The sequence below is a fragment of the Diaporthe amygdali genome (assembly GCF_026229845.1).
Source record: "Diaporthe amygdali strain CAA958 chromosome Unknown NODE_2_length_3802984_cov_64_841326, whole genome shotgun sequence".
NCBI lineage: Eukaryota > Fungi > Ascomycota > Sordariomycetes > Diaporthales > Diaporthaceae > Diaporthe > Diaporthe amygdali.
Genome location: NW_026517022.1, coordinates 1,124,864 through 1,139,347, shown reverse-complemented (window position 1 = coordinate 1,139,347; position 14,484 = coordinate 1,124,864). Strand labels below are relative to the sequence as shown.

The following is a 14,484-nucleotide window of genomic DNA, read 5'->3' as shown; positions in this document are numbered from 1 at the left end:
GCTACAAATTGCATGGTCTACACCACACCATACTTGGGGAGATTCTTCCAAAGCCGTCCACGTGCGTCAGCCTGCCAGGCAAGCATCCACGATACCGAATCCACCTCAAGATTGGGCTCCGCGCCTTCTCGACTGTGTGGCTTGCACAAGACGTTGAAACTAGGTGAGCTGCGTGGATCCTCGGGATGCTAAAATCGACTTGAAAACCCGTATCAAATCTCCCCAAACATATCTCGGCGATCTTTGTGGTTGATCAATTTTGCTATTTATAGACATTTTGTTGCAATAAAAGTGGGAATGGGGAAGGACAATGCTATCCCGAGTACTGAAGTTTCGATCTTGCAGCATATTTGCCAGACCAAGGGACGTAGCTCGGAGCCCATAATTTAACTCCTTGATTTTTTTTCATCATCTGTGGTCCGAACGGATACCATGAATGCTTGGTGATGGAGGATGTTACACCTCTATTAGCAGTTAATTTAGAAGGAAAATGCTTTACCCACAAAACCTCAACGGGCAGATTGCCCTCGGATTCAACTATCTCTATAGTCAAGGAAACATACATGGAGGTAAAAATATACAGATGCCCTCTCGATATAACGATAGTAACCAATTTCCCATTTGTAAATCCGCATTATGAGAATATAGGTATCGCTACACCTCAGATCAATCAGTTTAACGGTTTCGATTTTATAAATCATATTACAAGGGGGTTAAAAATGTCGCCTGTCATACCTACTGATGCATTATGCCCTATAAAAACTGTGCCCGCCTATATAGTCGGAACAACTTCTATTGAGGATTTCCTTCGCGCTCAGAATGCATTTCCAGTCGACGGCCGATAAATTATTAAAATCCTTGACTTTGGTAGAGGTGAGTTCGGTACCCGACCAAGCACCAGTTTGAGAATTGGCGTCAGCATAAAGTATTCACTTATGATTACTAGCTTTATGGCTTAATGAACCTTGTCATCTCCTGGGTGCATGCCCTGCGCCGTTCTAGCTTCCTGGAGTCGCCATGCATACGTCTGAGATATTCAAGGGGAACATAGGCAGTATCTGGAGTCAGCTATTGGACATCTGGGCGATTGCATGTATTGTAAGTCCCTTTTCAGCATTGTAAAGAGGCTAAGTGTCTAAAAGTTTACTGAATTTTCTATGCCCAAGCTCTTCCGAGTAGAAACTGGCATGCAGCTCTTTAAGTCGAGGAGGGTCATCACAATGGACCAGATTGTCCGCAACACGGAGCTGAGTGGGCCGGTTCCAGTCGAGTGGCGCGAATATTTGCCTGAATCAGCTCCGTCAAAAGGTACCTAATCTGCCCATATATCTCTGTAGATATAGGAAAAGTACCGTGACAGACCAGACACTAAACGCGAACAACTGTACTTTAGTGCCTCCCACTAAGCTGGACCTTCAAAGGATTGAAGAGGCGTGGCACCTGCGTCTACCGACGAATGTGACCTTACGTCGCTTACTGATGCGCATGATACAGATCAAGCCAGAAGACCGTCCTTGCATGCAAAATATTCTCGAAGACGCTTATTTTGGCAACAGGGCGGTCAAGGTTGATGATGGTACTTTAAACGCAGGTGATGGGGAAGGCCACGGGGATTAGCTATAATTATTAGAACAACAGGAGCTGATATTTCGGAAAAATCAAGAATCTCATCCGTGGCCTAGGAGCCTGAGACATATCAATCAAGTTTGACCGGTCGTGGACCGAGACATTTGATCACAGCCAATCCTTCAATACCATCAGATCGCACCCATGCCCAGCGGCATGCGTCCAGCCGGAAGCCTTGCCAAACCTGATTGTTCGGCCCTACTTGAAGTACTTATCCACGGGGCTGGTAAGAATGCAACGAGCATGACAAATACAACCGGAGCCATCGATGGAGTTTCGCGATTCTTTTTTGTGGAATTTCATGTAGCCAGTTTTAGTATCATTTATTTTTCTTTATGTCTGCGGCTGTGCAACTTATGGAGTTGAATATGCCTATACTGTTTGGAAACGGGCTGCGAGTTGGATATCAAGTACGGCAATTGACTCAACATTCGGATCAGTTCTGTCCTCGGGCACATAGAAGTGCTAATAAGATAATTTGAGGAACCCAGTCTACGTAAATCCATAATTGAAGCACTTTCCTCAGGACTCTAGTAGCTGAGCTGTGTTCCCCAATTGGAATCGAGCGAACTTGTCTGATAAATGCCTCCCGCAGCTCACTCTAGTATGTTTCAAGGAAGAATCTCCAACCACCTTTATGACTTGAATTCCTTTATCACGAAAAGGCCCACAGTAGTAATAAAATGAATAACGAAGCCATTAGCTCGCGCTTTTGCCTGAGACTAGTCGCCGAGATTGCCTTCTCTGAAGGCCAGGGACTTTGATTTTTTCTCACGATCAAGAACTCGCTAGTTGTTCCAGAATGAGAATTTAACAATTGTGGACACAGCAGCTTTTGAGGCTCATGCTGATTAAGTGTATTCGGCCGATTCGGGCCTCACAGTCAACTCTTCGCCACTGTCGTCGCGGCGGTAAGACCAACCTGCGCACCCCGCTAGAGATCCAGACTCACTCACCAGTAAGCAAGAAACTCCCGCATTCGGAAGCTCATCCACTCAGCTAGAGATGGACGCGCCAGCGTCTAGCGAACTAGTGCGTCGCCTAACTGTTGGTCTTCGGCTCCGAGAAAGCTGACGTACGGAAATGAAGACGCTACGCAACAATAATCTCGCAACCACGTGCACGATTCAGATCAACCCCCCCGTTCTTGCATGTGCACTCCATGCAGCAGGCGGGCCGCGGTGGGGAAGAGGCTTTGAACCTGGTGGGAATGTGTATAATTAGACGGGTCAGCGTTCAGATTTGGCTAGAGAGCCAATTTCAAGATGAAAGCTTTGTTCAGCAAAACATGAGCAATTAGCAAAGGTATCTCATGCCGTGAAATGCACAAGATTGTTCTACCCATTGGGTCAAAATCGCTACCGCTCATATATGTGTACGCTGTGCTCGTGTGGCAGGGCTGACGGAGTCTCCACGATGTTGCAGAGGAGGAAGAGAGGTAGCATTCTGGCTATATGGCCCACTCATTTGCAACGCGTCCCACTGTAACTGCATCAAATGCGAGACGGACATATGGATTATCTTTTCGAAATTCTTAGAGGATAAAATGGATATATGGGCTGATGATAGAGTCTTCACGCGCAATAGATATATCTGCAGCGTTGCTTTTGGCCGGGTCAGCGTAACCAGAATCCACTATCTCTAAAATCTACGGTGTGGTTTGTTTCATGTCCTTGACAGAGCCCAGCGAAACATTGCAACACGAGTCATTGCTGGTATATTTGGGTATCGCTCTTGTTTTTGCGGAGGGAACAAAACATCACGGCATAGCCACGCAGCCACCATCATGGAAGAGCGATAGTGCTTGATCTATTTGAGAGCTATGAACTCGACAATTTCTCCAAACTCTATATGGACGCATGAGGGAGCGTAGAGTCCAATCATGCGTGTTCTCAGAAAGGGGGAAGAGCAGGGAGACTTCGTGTCGAGAGCACAAATCCCCAGATGTGCATATTATCCTGGGCGACGCGGTCAACAAAGCCATGCGCGACCTGCATCTGCAGGGCGAGCACTGAATAGAAAGAAGTTTCTCTCACCGTTCCCCGGTGTCACCGCTGCAGTAGCGCTGCATCTGCCAGCAGATCGTGCAGCACCGTACGAGCTAGCGCATGAGAAGTTGAGCAGCTGAAAGAGGATCCCCACGGCGCTCGGAAGGAGGAAAGGAAGCCAGGAAAGCCAGCAGTTGCCGAGCAAATGGGCGGTGGATCGCGAGATGCATGGCCATGTGGCGTGGCTAGGCGACGTCGCCTGCCACAGGCGTGCCGCTGGCAGCTGGCCGCAACACTGGGTGCTTGTGGAGACACAGATCAGCAGGAGCGGAGCCCATCCGCCCGGGCTTAAGCTTCACGGCTTCTTCCCGTGAAGAGATTGTCTGGTCGTCCTGTCCTGTCCTGTCTACCGCGGGTGCCTGTGGGTTTTGCAGGAGCTGGTGAGCTGGTGACACTCAGAGATCGACCGGGCGACGGAGGAAATTTTTGCAACGGTCCCGCCCCCAGTGGCATCGCACGGTTCCGACTCAAGTGCTGCCCCAGCGCTGAATGTTTCGAAAGTTGCGAAGCGAGGAGGTGAGGTTGGAGTTGTGATGCCGGACTCGCCCCTGAAGCGGGAAAAAGGACCAGGGTTTTGAGGGTCAAGGGGCTCCCTGTCGGAGCACGAACACCTACCCTTTGGGACTCCTTCCCCACAAACCCTTGGTGGACGTTCTAGAATCTCCACACAGGGGACCCTTAGGTGGGTCTGACATTCGACGGACAATTCGACGACTTTTTTTTTCCCTCGTGTAGCGAGGGGATCCCGGAAGTGTTGAGGGCCCTGGGGCCCTATAGCCAGCTGGGTGCGCTGGTCGCGCATCCAGAAAACACCATCCCGCGATCTTCGAGAATGCGGTGTGGTCGGTGGTGATGACATCGCCGCCCATCCTCGACGGTCAGCCCAGGCACGGCCAGGACCTGGGAGCTTGGGACAGCCTGTGGATCTATAGTCATCAGGGGCAAATTATATGAATCGACGCAGCGGGGGCCGATTGACGGTCCGGGGGTGGAACACGAACACCGCTCCATTGCGAGGCTGTTTTCACATAAATATCGTGCCAGGTTCAGCCTCGACGAGCGCTGAGGACGAGGACCCGACAGTCCAAACCTCAACCGACCCTCTTTCAAACATCTAGACTGTCTCATTTGCTTTTCGTATTGCGACTCGTGCTGCAGACTCCGACCCTTGCCGTTTCCACTCCTTAAGTTATCCATTTCCTATTCTGGACACAGGCGGTGAGGATTCGAGATCCACCGCGTTTTTTTGATCTTCGGAATGCCGTCCAAAGAAGGGTCCCATCACAAGTTCTTTTCACTACGTGGCAAAAAGAAAGACAAGCGTGTTAAGAAGGGCCTGTCCGAAGCACTAGGAGCATCCCTGGGAGCCATCGGCCTCAAACCCGAAGACGAAGGTGAGCTGAGCCCGAGACTGAGCATGAGACTGAGCCCTCGAACCATCCAGGCCCGCCCCAGTTGACACGTTGCCCATCCCCATTAATAAAGTAAACGCGTCACCTTGCAGTTGCATGAACTGACAACATCTGTCTTCTCATCAGAAGCCAGCAGCGTCTCCAGCAAATCCTCCGCCCACGGCACCCTTCAACACCAGGCATCGCGCGATTCCCTCCAGTCACTTGATATGTCCCTATTCAACCACCTCAAGAGATCCTCCAAGCACGACAAGTCAGGCAGCTCCTCCCGCTCCAACTCCGTCGAGCCCTCCAGAGAGATCCCCCGCATTGTCACCACCACCCACGCTCCCTCCATCGTCAACAGGGACCTCCTAAAGCCCAGCATGTCCCGCCCTCAAGCTCAAGACCGCGCGGTCTCTACCACATCTGCCTTCTCTGCCGCCTCAGAATCCACCATTGCTCCTGAGGAGAACACCCGGAATAGGACCAGCATCCTCGACCGGGCAAAGTCTGCCATCATGAGCCGATCCGTGTCTCCCAGCCCCTCCACCTCGCCCGACAGCGCCAGCAGGAAACAGCTGGCCCCGGCCCCGAGAGGCAACCACATCGTGACTGATGCGGTTACAACCTTCCGGATGAAGCTGCAGGCCGAGGTCAAGGGCACCAACGAGCAAATACTGTCGGCGGGCGTGTCGAGCGAGAACCTCTTCCAGTTCATCGCCAACGAGCGTCTCAGAAGGATGCCCGCTAGGGGCAGCCGATGGGACAAGATCCTCAAGTGGGCTGAGGACTTTGCCAAGAAGCTGTCTCTCTTCGAGGTGGCCGACGAGAACTTCATTCCTTCCTCCAAGGAGGCCGTTGAGCTGATTTTGGCCTCTATCCAGCTCCTCCTCTTGGTGGGTCCCGATATTTTTTTTGTGGTCACTTTCCCCTCATTTGCTCTCCGGATTATGGCCCGCAAATGTTCTGCAGGCCGACCTGCAAGATGCAAGAGCCTCTCGGCTAACATGATCGACAGCTCGGCCCGCAAAACGGCGAGGCTCTGGAGAGGGCCTTTGGCATCTACCACGAGTATGGCCTCATCTTCGACTTTTATAAACGTAATATCAGCCTTCTCGTCTCCATCTCAGAGGCCAGAAGGTACCTCAGTCTGTCGCTGGCCGACATGCTTGGGCTTTCGGTTGAGATGACGATTCTTTACCGCAAGAGTGCCCGCTCCATGTCCACCAGCAGCAGCGTCACCATCAACTTCAACCTGACCTTTGGTCACCGCATGGAGTCCTTCATCAGCCACAAGGACCGTATTGCTGAGCTGATGTGGACATGGCAGCTCGAGAACTCGTCTGAGATCAGTGGTAAGTGCAATGACGCACTTTTTTGTTTGTTGTTGCTTGTTTCCTTTCGCATTGTTTCGTGTGGTGTGGTGTTGTTTGGTGTGAGGTGCAGTGAGGTCGAGTCGGAGATGTAAACGCATGTCGTTGCTGAGTCAGCCTGGTCGAGAGCCTCCTCCCGTCTCACCATGCATCACCCCTGTTTCTGCAACCCCCCCCATCCCGATCGACATTCTGGGTTGAACCTTTCATCAACCCTCCGCCTGGCACCCTGTCACTAACACAAATTCTCCGCCATAGACATTCAGGTGTCGATCGAGAGCATCCGGCAATGGCTGCTTCCCCAAGATCGCCAGCTTCAGGCCCAGGTGGCCGGCCGCCGTTCTGTTCGCACTCCCCGTGCCGAGTTCACTTGCGAGTGGCTCGACCGGCCACTGGTTGAGTTCGCCCGCAGCAGAGACAGGGTCTTCACCATCACAGCCGAGGCTGGTGCTGGCAAGAGCTTCCTCTTTGGCTGGATTTTGGAGCGCCTCCAAAGGCGTGTTGGCCACCACGAGTACCAGGCTATCTCGGCCTCTGTCGACAGCCAGGTCCCTGCTCAGGCCACACAGATTGCTCTCGTCAAGACCCTGCTGCTTCAGCTCCTTGAGCAAAACGTCGGCAACGTCGCCCTGTTCCGCTGCCTCGCCAATGTGACGGAGCTCGGTGCAAACACCAGCAGCACCCAGGATGCTGAGGATGCTCTTTGGTACACTCTTGACACTGCCCTTCAAGGCCTCGAGAACGTTGTCCTCGTCATTGATGGCCTGGACTCTCTCGAGGGTGACGAGGAGGAGAAGATCGAGGCCTTCGAGCATCTCCACGAAATCGCCACCAAGAACAAGAACAACGTGCGCGTTATTATTCTGAGCCGTCCCCTGTCCAAGCCTTGGCCCAAGCCAACGCGCCAGATTACCATGACTGCTCAGCGCACCACTGTTGATGTCAAGCACATGGCTCGTGCTTGGCTCATCAGCCGAAACATCGGCAATAAGCAGGAGATTGAGGACATCTCTGAGCAAATTGCCGTCCGCAGCAAGGGCTCTCTCACCTGGGCCGATATGTCTCTTCAACTTCTGTCCAAGGCCAAAACTACTGCCGAGGTCACCACTACTCTTAAGGAGCTACCAAGCACCACTAATGAGATTTTGGCTCGCCATGTGAGCAACATCTCCCTCAAGGGCGATGCTCGCTTGATTATCGCCTGGCTCCTTGCTTCCAAGCGTCCTCTTACCACGGTGGAGATCCAGGCTCTGCTCGAGCTGGACACCCAGAGGGGCGTCCACCAACCTCGGTCCACCAACATTGTTGAGGACATCAAGAAGGCCTGTGGGTCTCTTGTCATCGTCCAGGACAAGACTGTTCGCTTCCGCAACGAGGCTGTCCGCCTGCAACTCCTTGAGCTCAGCAAGAAGGAGAGCAAGGATGGCGAGACTGCTCTGCTCTCTCCTGCCGAGGCAAACAAGGACCTGACTGCTCGTCTGCTCCTCTACGTCAAGACTTGTGTCAACCGTAATGTTGACAGCAGCCTGGACACAATCAACTCTCGGGAGGTTGACAGCCTCTTCAAGAGCCACGCTCTCCTTGAGTATGCCACTCGCAACTGGTTGGACCACTTCAAGCGATCCAGCTACTTCGCAGAGGGCCAGATTCAAACCCCACTAGTCACCGGCGAGCTCAAGGGTATTTTCCCCAACTCTACCCTCCTTGCACGCCTGGAAAAGAGATGCTGGGACAACCAGGTCCTCGCAAGCAGCGCCAACTCCCAGCATGTTCTCGCACTCACTCTGCGCAAGCAGACTCTGGGCGACTCCGCTCAGAGTGTGCTCCAGAGCTGCATTAACGTCGCACAGTCCTACAAGAAGCTGTCCGCGCCTGCCGAGGCCAGCAAGTACTACTACCAGGCTGCCAAGATCGGCCAGACTGTCTTTGGCCGTACCAGCGACCTGGCTCTCGCGTGTGCCACCGAGTCTCTGGATATCTCTGCCAAGAACAAGCAGAAGGCTACTGCCCGCAACGAGGCTGTCACGCAGCGTGAGGAGCTGCTCAAGTATGTCATTGAGACTGAGAAGACGCGTTCTGGTAACAACAGTGCTGTCGCTTCCAAGTACAACAATGAGCTCGCTGAGCTGTATACCAGCATCAAGGAGACTGACAAGGCCGAGGCTGTGTACCGTGACGTTTACAAGACGTCTATTGCCCAGAATGGCCAGTTCTCTGCTGAGGCTACGGTTGCCGCCGAGAAGCTGCAGACTGTTCTCTACAAGAGTGCTAAGCATGAAGAGGTTGTCCAGTACACTCAGCCTATCTTTGAGTCTGCGGAGCGCAATCTGGATATCTTTGATATTCGTCGTGTTGAGATCACTCTGCGCATGGCCGATACCTATGAGCAGAAGAAAGACTATACTCACGCTGAAGAGCTCTACATTTCTCTCTGGCGCGGTCTAACGGAGTACTGCCGTAGCACGTCTCTCGCTACTGCGAAAGCTACAGCGGCATCGATCTCCGAGGCCCATGAGCGTAAGATCCAGATCAGCATTGCATATGCACGCTTCCTGCGCCGCCAGGGTCGTGAAGCTGAGGCCCAGAACATCCTTCACGGTGTCTGGCTCGACTACCAAACCATGACGGAGCACAAATCCGAGGCTGTTGTCAAGCAGCTGAACGATGTTGGTGAGGAGCTCAAGTCTATGGGCATCCTGGACACTGCCATTGCTGTCTTCAAGTCTGTTTGGGGCTACTTCAAGGGCTCTGGCCAGCAGAACTCTGCTGCGGCTGTCAGCACTGCTGTCTCTCTCATGGGTGCCGTCCAGGAGAAGTCCGAGAAGAAGGAAGCCGAGGCCGAAAAGGCCAAGGCTGTCGTCGCAGCTAAGGGCGGAGTCCAGATCGATGCTGTGCTTGACACTGAAGCCGACTTCGAGGAGAGCGATGCTGAAGATGATGAGGCAGACGCTATCCTTGACGAGGTCATCAAGACTGCCGTTGCGGCCCCTGCGGCTGCCGCAGACGCCAAGTCTACGACCAAGACCAGGGAGGTCGCTGTTGTCACGATCGAGAGCCAGATCCAGACCTGCGAGACTCTCTCCAACTTCTATGTCAGCAAGAAGAAGTGGACCGAGTGCATTGAAGTCTGCTCTCAGCTGCTCAAGCAGATCTGGCCTGAGCTGGGCACTTCCGCCAAGTACAGTTTCCCTAAGGCGCATCGGGCTGAAGCCATCAAGTTCACTCGCCGTCTGGCCCTGGCCTACGCCGAGTCGAACCAGACCGAGTCGGCCGAGAAGATGTACAATGCTATCTTCCAGTGCTCTCTTCGTTCCGGCCTCAAGATCCAGGACGAGTTCGTTACCGAGTCCGCCAACCAGCTGATCGAGTACCACAAGCAGACTCAGCAATGGTCCAAGGTCCTCGCTGTCTACCAGCAGCTTCTTGAGGGCTACAAGACTTCACTGGGCTCGCGAAACCCTCTCACGATCAAGACACTCTACATCATGGGTGATCTTTGCATCCAGTACCGCCTGAAGGGTGCTGACCGCTACTACCTTGAGCTGGTCAAGGCCGATAAGAACCCTCAGGGTGTCATCAGCAAAGACACCTTGCCAGCTGCCGTTGCCCTTTCAAAGATTTACTACGAGCAGAAGCGTTGGGCCGAGATCCGCCCTATTTACGCCTCTCTGTGGGTTACCTTCACCAACAAGGCCAAGGAGTACAACCTGTCGACAGAGCTCGTGCAGACCATCTACAAGAGATACACTACCGTTCTCGACACCCACCTGAAGGTCAGCGTTGACGAGGTCCGTAAGATCGCCGTGGAGTACCGCGAGACCTGCATCAAGGTCTACGGTCCACAGGCCGACATTACCCAGTCGGCCTCGCTGGCTTTGGTTGCCATCTCTCGCAAGAGCACCAACGCGGAGCACCAGCAGGAGGCTGTCAAGATCTGTGAGGAGGTCGTTGCCGAATCAGAGAAGCAGAAGGCTGCTGAGGGCGGCAAGGAGGGTAAGGCGGTCGACGCCAAGAAGTCGGCCTTCCAGCTCTCTCTCCTTGCGTCTGCCAAGCGCCACCTTGCTGGCCTGTACAGCATTCAGACCCAGGCCAGCGGCTCGGTTGCTGTGGGTGCCGCGGGTGCCGCCGCTGGTGGCAGCCAGCCCAGAGCCGTCGTGAGCCCCGAGTCTGCTCAAAAGGCTGAGGCTCTGTGGAAGGAGCAGCTTGAGATCAACAAGAAGGAGCATGGTTGTGCTCACAAGGCCACACTCGCCAGTCTGGCTTCCCTTGTTGGAGTGTGGGCACGATCTGACAAGCCTGAGGTCCGCAAGCAGGCCCAGGAGAAGCTTGACACGTCCGTTGTCGAAGTCCTTTCCGAGTCTTGTGTTGCTGGTAAGTCGAGCGTCGACTCTACTAAGCTACACGAGTCTGGTATCTCCCTTGCCAAGACTTACCTGTCCTGTGGCTTCTCCGTCCAGGCTTGGGCTTTGCTGAAGCAGCTGCGCTTCCACGTTGTTGCCCGCGGCAAGATTGCTGGTTCTGCCTCTATTGAGAAGAACTCTAACCTTCAGCTCAGCGACAACATTGACCGTCGCTCCATGGTCTTCATTGCTGCGTTTGAGGAGTCTCTTCGAAGCTCTGAGGCCGCAACTGCCACGGTCAGTGCGGATAAGAAGGTCGTCAAGGTCACTTTCTCCGACATCATGACCGATCTGCTGACTGAGGGCATTCTGTACGACCGTTACAGCCTCAGCATCTCAAGCAAGGAACTGTCAGTTGAGCAGAAGCTGTTCGATGGTGCTCGCCTATACGTCTTCCTGAAGGCCAACAAGGCGCAGCATGCGGAGCAGCTCGTCAGTGTCGAGGAGTCGCTTTTCAAGCTCTTCACAGAGAAGTTTGGCGCTTCCCTCAAGACAGAGTCGCTCGTCACCCGTGCTTTCCTCATTTCCATTGTTGAGGAGCTTGGTCAACTACGTCTTCACGAGGACGACCTCGTCTACATTGCCTGCACTTCAGTCACTGCTAAGGTGCACGCGCTTCTCCTGGCCGACAGCTATGCTCAGGCCGTGGACCTGGCCACTGCCTGGTACCAATTCATTTCCAGCCAGAACGGCTTCAAGAATGCCAAGACGATCCCCTTCGCCTTCAAGCTTTCGCTGTACCTGGCCGGCCTGGGCATCAAGTCTAACAAGGCCGCTGATGCCATCATGCAGAACCGCATGCTGGAGCTGTCCAAGACCATCCTCCGCGAGACTCTTACTGCTTGCAGGAGCATGAACATTGACCTGATCCAGCTCCAGGCCTCCGAGCTTAACAGCCTGGTCCGCCTCATGGGCCAGCAGAAGAACTACGAGGATCTCGAGTGGCTGCTCACCCAGCTCTGGAACTCCCGTATCATCCAGTCCTCCTGGTCAGCAACCACCGTCATTGCCGTCGGTCGCCGTCTGGTAGAGGTCCTCTTCGTCCGAGGCAAGCGCGACCATGCCATCACTCTCGCCGAGTCCATGGCTTACAACTTGCGCCGCACCTGGGGTCTACTGGATGCCGCTACGGTGGACATGAACAACCTGCTCTCGTCGCTGTGTGTCTCTGACAGGCGGTACGCCGAGGCCCTCGATGTGCACGAGGAGATCCTCCGGGCTCTGCTCGACCTCAACATGTCCGGCGAGGACGACGTCGATGACGCCGCCTCCGAGCTCATGGACTTTGATGAGGAGAACACCTCAGCCCTCGCACTGCAGCAGCTCGAGCTTGTCCGTCGCGTGTACGCCCGCAACGCCGGCTGGCCCGAGTCGGACGAGCTGGATATGGCCCAGCTCACCACCGACGTTGTCGCCGAGTTCGGCCACCTGGCTCCCGACGCGTACGCGTCCTTCGGCGACGGTGACTCGTCCAAGTGGAGCAAGAACGCGCCGTCGCCCACCGACAGCGTCGGAACCTTCGTCGCGCCCGCCGTGTGGGAGTTTTCCCTCTCCGAGGACGGAAAGCCCGGCCAGCCCGCCGCGCTGCGCAAGAGCCCTAGCCACATGCTCCGGAGCCTGCAGCTGTCGCGCCAAAGGAGCTACGGCGACCTTTCCGAAGCCCGCAAGAGGCTTGGTGACGGCCAGAAAAGCGGCCCAGCCACTGGGAATGCGTTGCTTGCTGCGCCTGTTCACTGAGTGGGTGCTTGAGCCTTGTGAATGCATCGGGCGGGAAGGTGGGCCGAGAAGGCCGATGTTCACGTATATCGTAACGGCCTGTGACGATGGAGAACGAGCGAAAATGGAAGGGGCGAAGGAAGCACTGGAGCTGTTCCTTGCTGGGCACGAATATCGCGAGGATGAGGATATATTTGTAAGGATGATGTCGTTTGGCGTGCTATTGGTGGCGCTGGTATTGTTTTGGGTCAGGCTGGATGTGTACTACTAGTTGTGTATCATACCTGTATCATCATCGTCGTGGTAATCTCTGTAATAACATCCTTTTGAAAGTTCAAATCATCGCTCCACTGCAGTCATACTTATGATTTAGCCATTGTAGTCACTCTGAAGGCAGTACAAAAGACTGCCTATTTTGGGACTTTACAGTTGGCTGTCGAAAAGTAGGTTTCCTCTGATATCATCTCGAGACTCTCCTTCTGCAAACTTAAGCAGTAGTAATTCACAACAATAGAAGCTCAAAATGTCCGCCCATGGAGAAGACCAGCCAAGGGCACAATTTGTGCCGTGTCAGTGTCCAGACGAATACGTAAGTGAATAAGCTCCCAGCTCGACTGTTTGTCAACGCTACATTAAGTATTGCGTCTTCAACATCTTGCAATGAAAGTCTGCGCATAGTTTGTGGACTTTTGAAGACGGTATACCTCTGGTCCTTCAAGCATTCCATTTCCCTAGCCTCAGGGTGGGCATTTCCATAGCCTTGGTTCCTTTCACCGCATCACGTACAACTGATGGCTTGCCCTCTATCCCTCGCATCCCCATAAGCAGTTTGCAACAATGAGGGTTCAGACATCCGGCCAGCAGCTAACTTATTCTGCTATGTAGCATGTGCGCCAGCCGTGTGTCAACCCAGCACTCCTATGTGACTGGTGCAAGGACAATGGGTGCCAGTCCGGCGGGAAAGGCCTCGCGAGGAGGGGTTCGGCGGCGAGGCGAAAGGATAAGAGGCACAAATCTCAAGGTGGAAGTCGAAATGATGGATATGGAGCTTTTGGCGGTCCGTATTTCGGACCAAGTGGTTGGCCTTTTGCTTTCTCTTAGGTGGAAAGGGAGCGTAAGTAGATAGAGGTGGTGATAACAGAATCTGAAGAATTAAGAACATGTATTTGCCCAAACATTCCTCTTGCCTATTCTTGACTGATTATTACAAGAAGCCTCTTAGGTCTATGCCAAAGTTGCAATATGGGCGAGCCCGCTGCTTTCTACAGAGCTGGTGAGCAGGTACGATCTTCTGGGTAGCATCTCTATGAGCTGATTAGGCACGAAGTATGCACTTTCTGTTAAGCAAAAAATTCGCCGTCAAGCCATCATCCACCATTAATGAAGGTGAAAGTCATGAAATTTTTGATAACACTTCATAATGGAGGATTTGGTAACCGGTGAGGACTTACCGCTAGCCAAGTTTAGTTTATTCTCCTACATGCTGGCGATGTCAACTTCGGCCAGCCCTTCATGAAATGCATACAACTGAACTCTCGGTGAACCAGCTACACATGCCTTCCATTACACTGTTTCCATCCCAATACTGAGACCTGATCGTCTTTGATCAGCCTCAGAGCTGACATTGTAGCAAATTCTGTGGCAACACTGACCGCATCCTAGACTTGCTATAGCGACTGCTGACCTAAGTAGTTGTGTGAATCACCCTAGAACTTCGTTCAAATTGCAAACCCACGAATCCTAGCCTTTTTGAAGCTTTTTCGAAGCATCCCACCCATTCTGACAGGCAAAATAATGAAGCAGACTACCTTTCACCATAGTGATCAGCGTTTGACTGGCGTTAGCGACGATGAGAGTGACAAGAATACAAATTGGGGGTCATGCTTGCTCAGTGTTAAGACGTTGCGCTTTGCATTCGAAGAATCCA

General features: G+C 53.3%; 1 protein-coding gene across 1 annotated transcript; it reads left to right on the top strand.

Moving 5' to 3' along the window:
* Positions 1–4,932: 4,932 nt before the first annotated feature.
* On the top strand, positions 4,933–12,578 carry J7T55_011697 (nacht domain containing protein; the record flags this gene model as incomplete). The annotated part of the gene is made up of 4 exons (XM_053136508.1): positions 4,933–5,068; positions 5,213–5,964; positions 6,087–6,423; positions 6,700–12,578. 4 exons carry the CDS (start codon positions 4,933–4,935, stop codon positions 12,576–12,578), a joined length of 7,104 nt encoding a protein of 2,367 aa, XP_052999503.1.
* Positions 12,579–14,484: the final 1,906 nt, after the last annotated feature.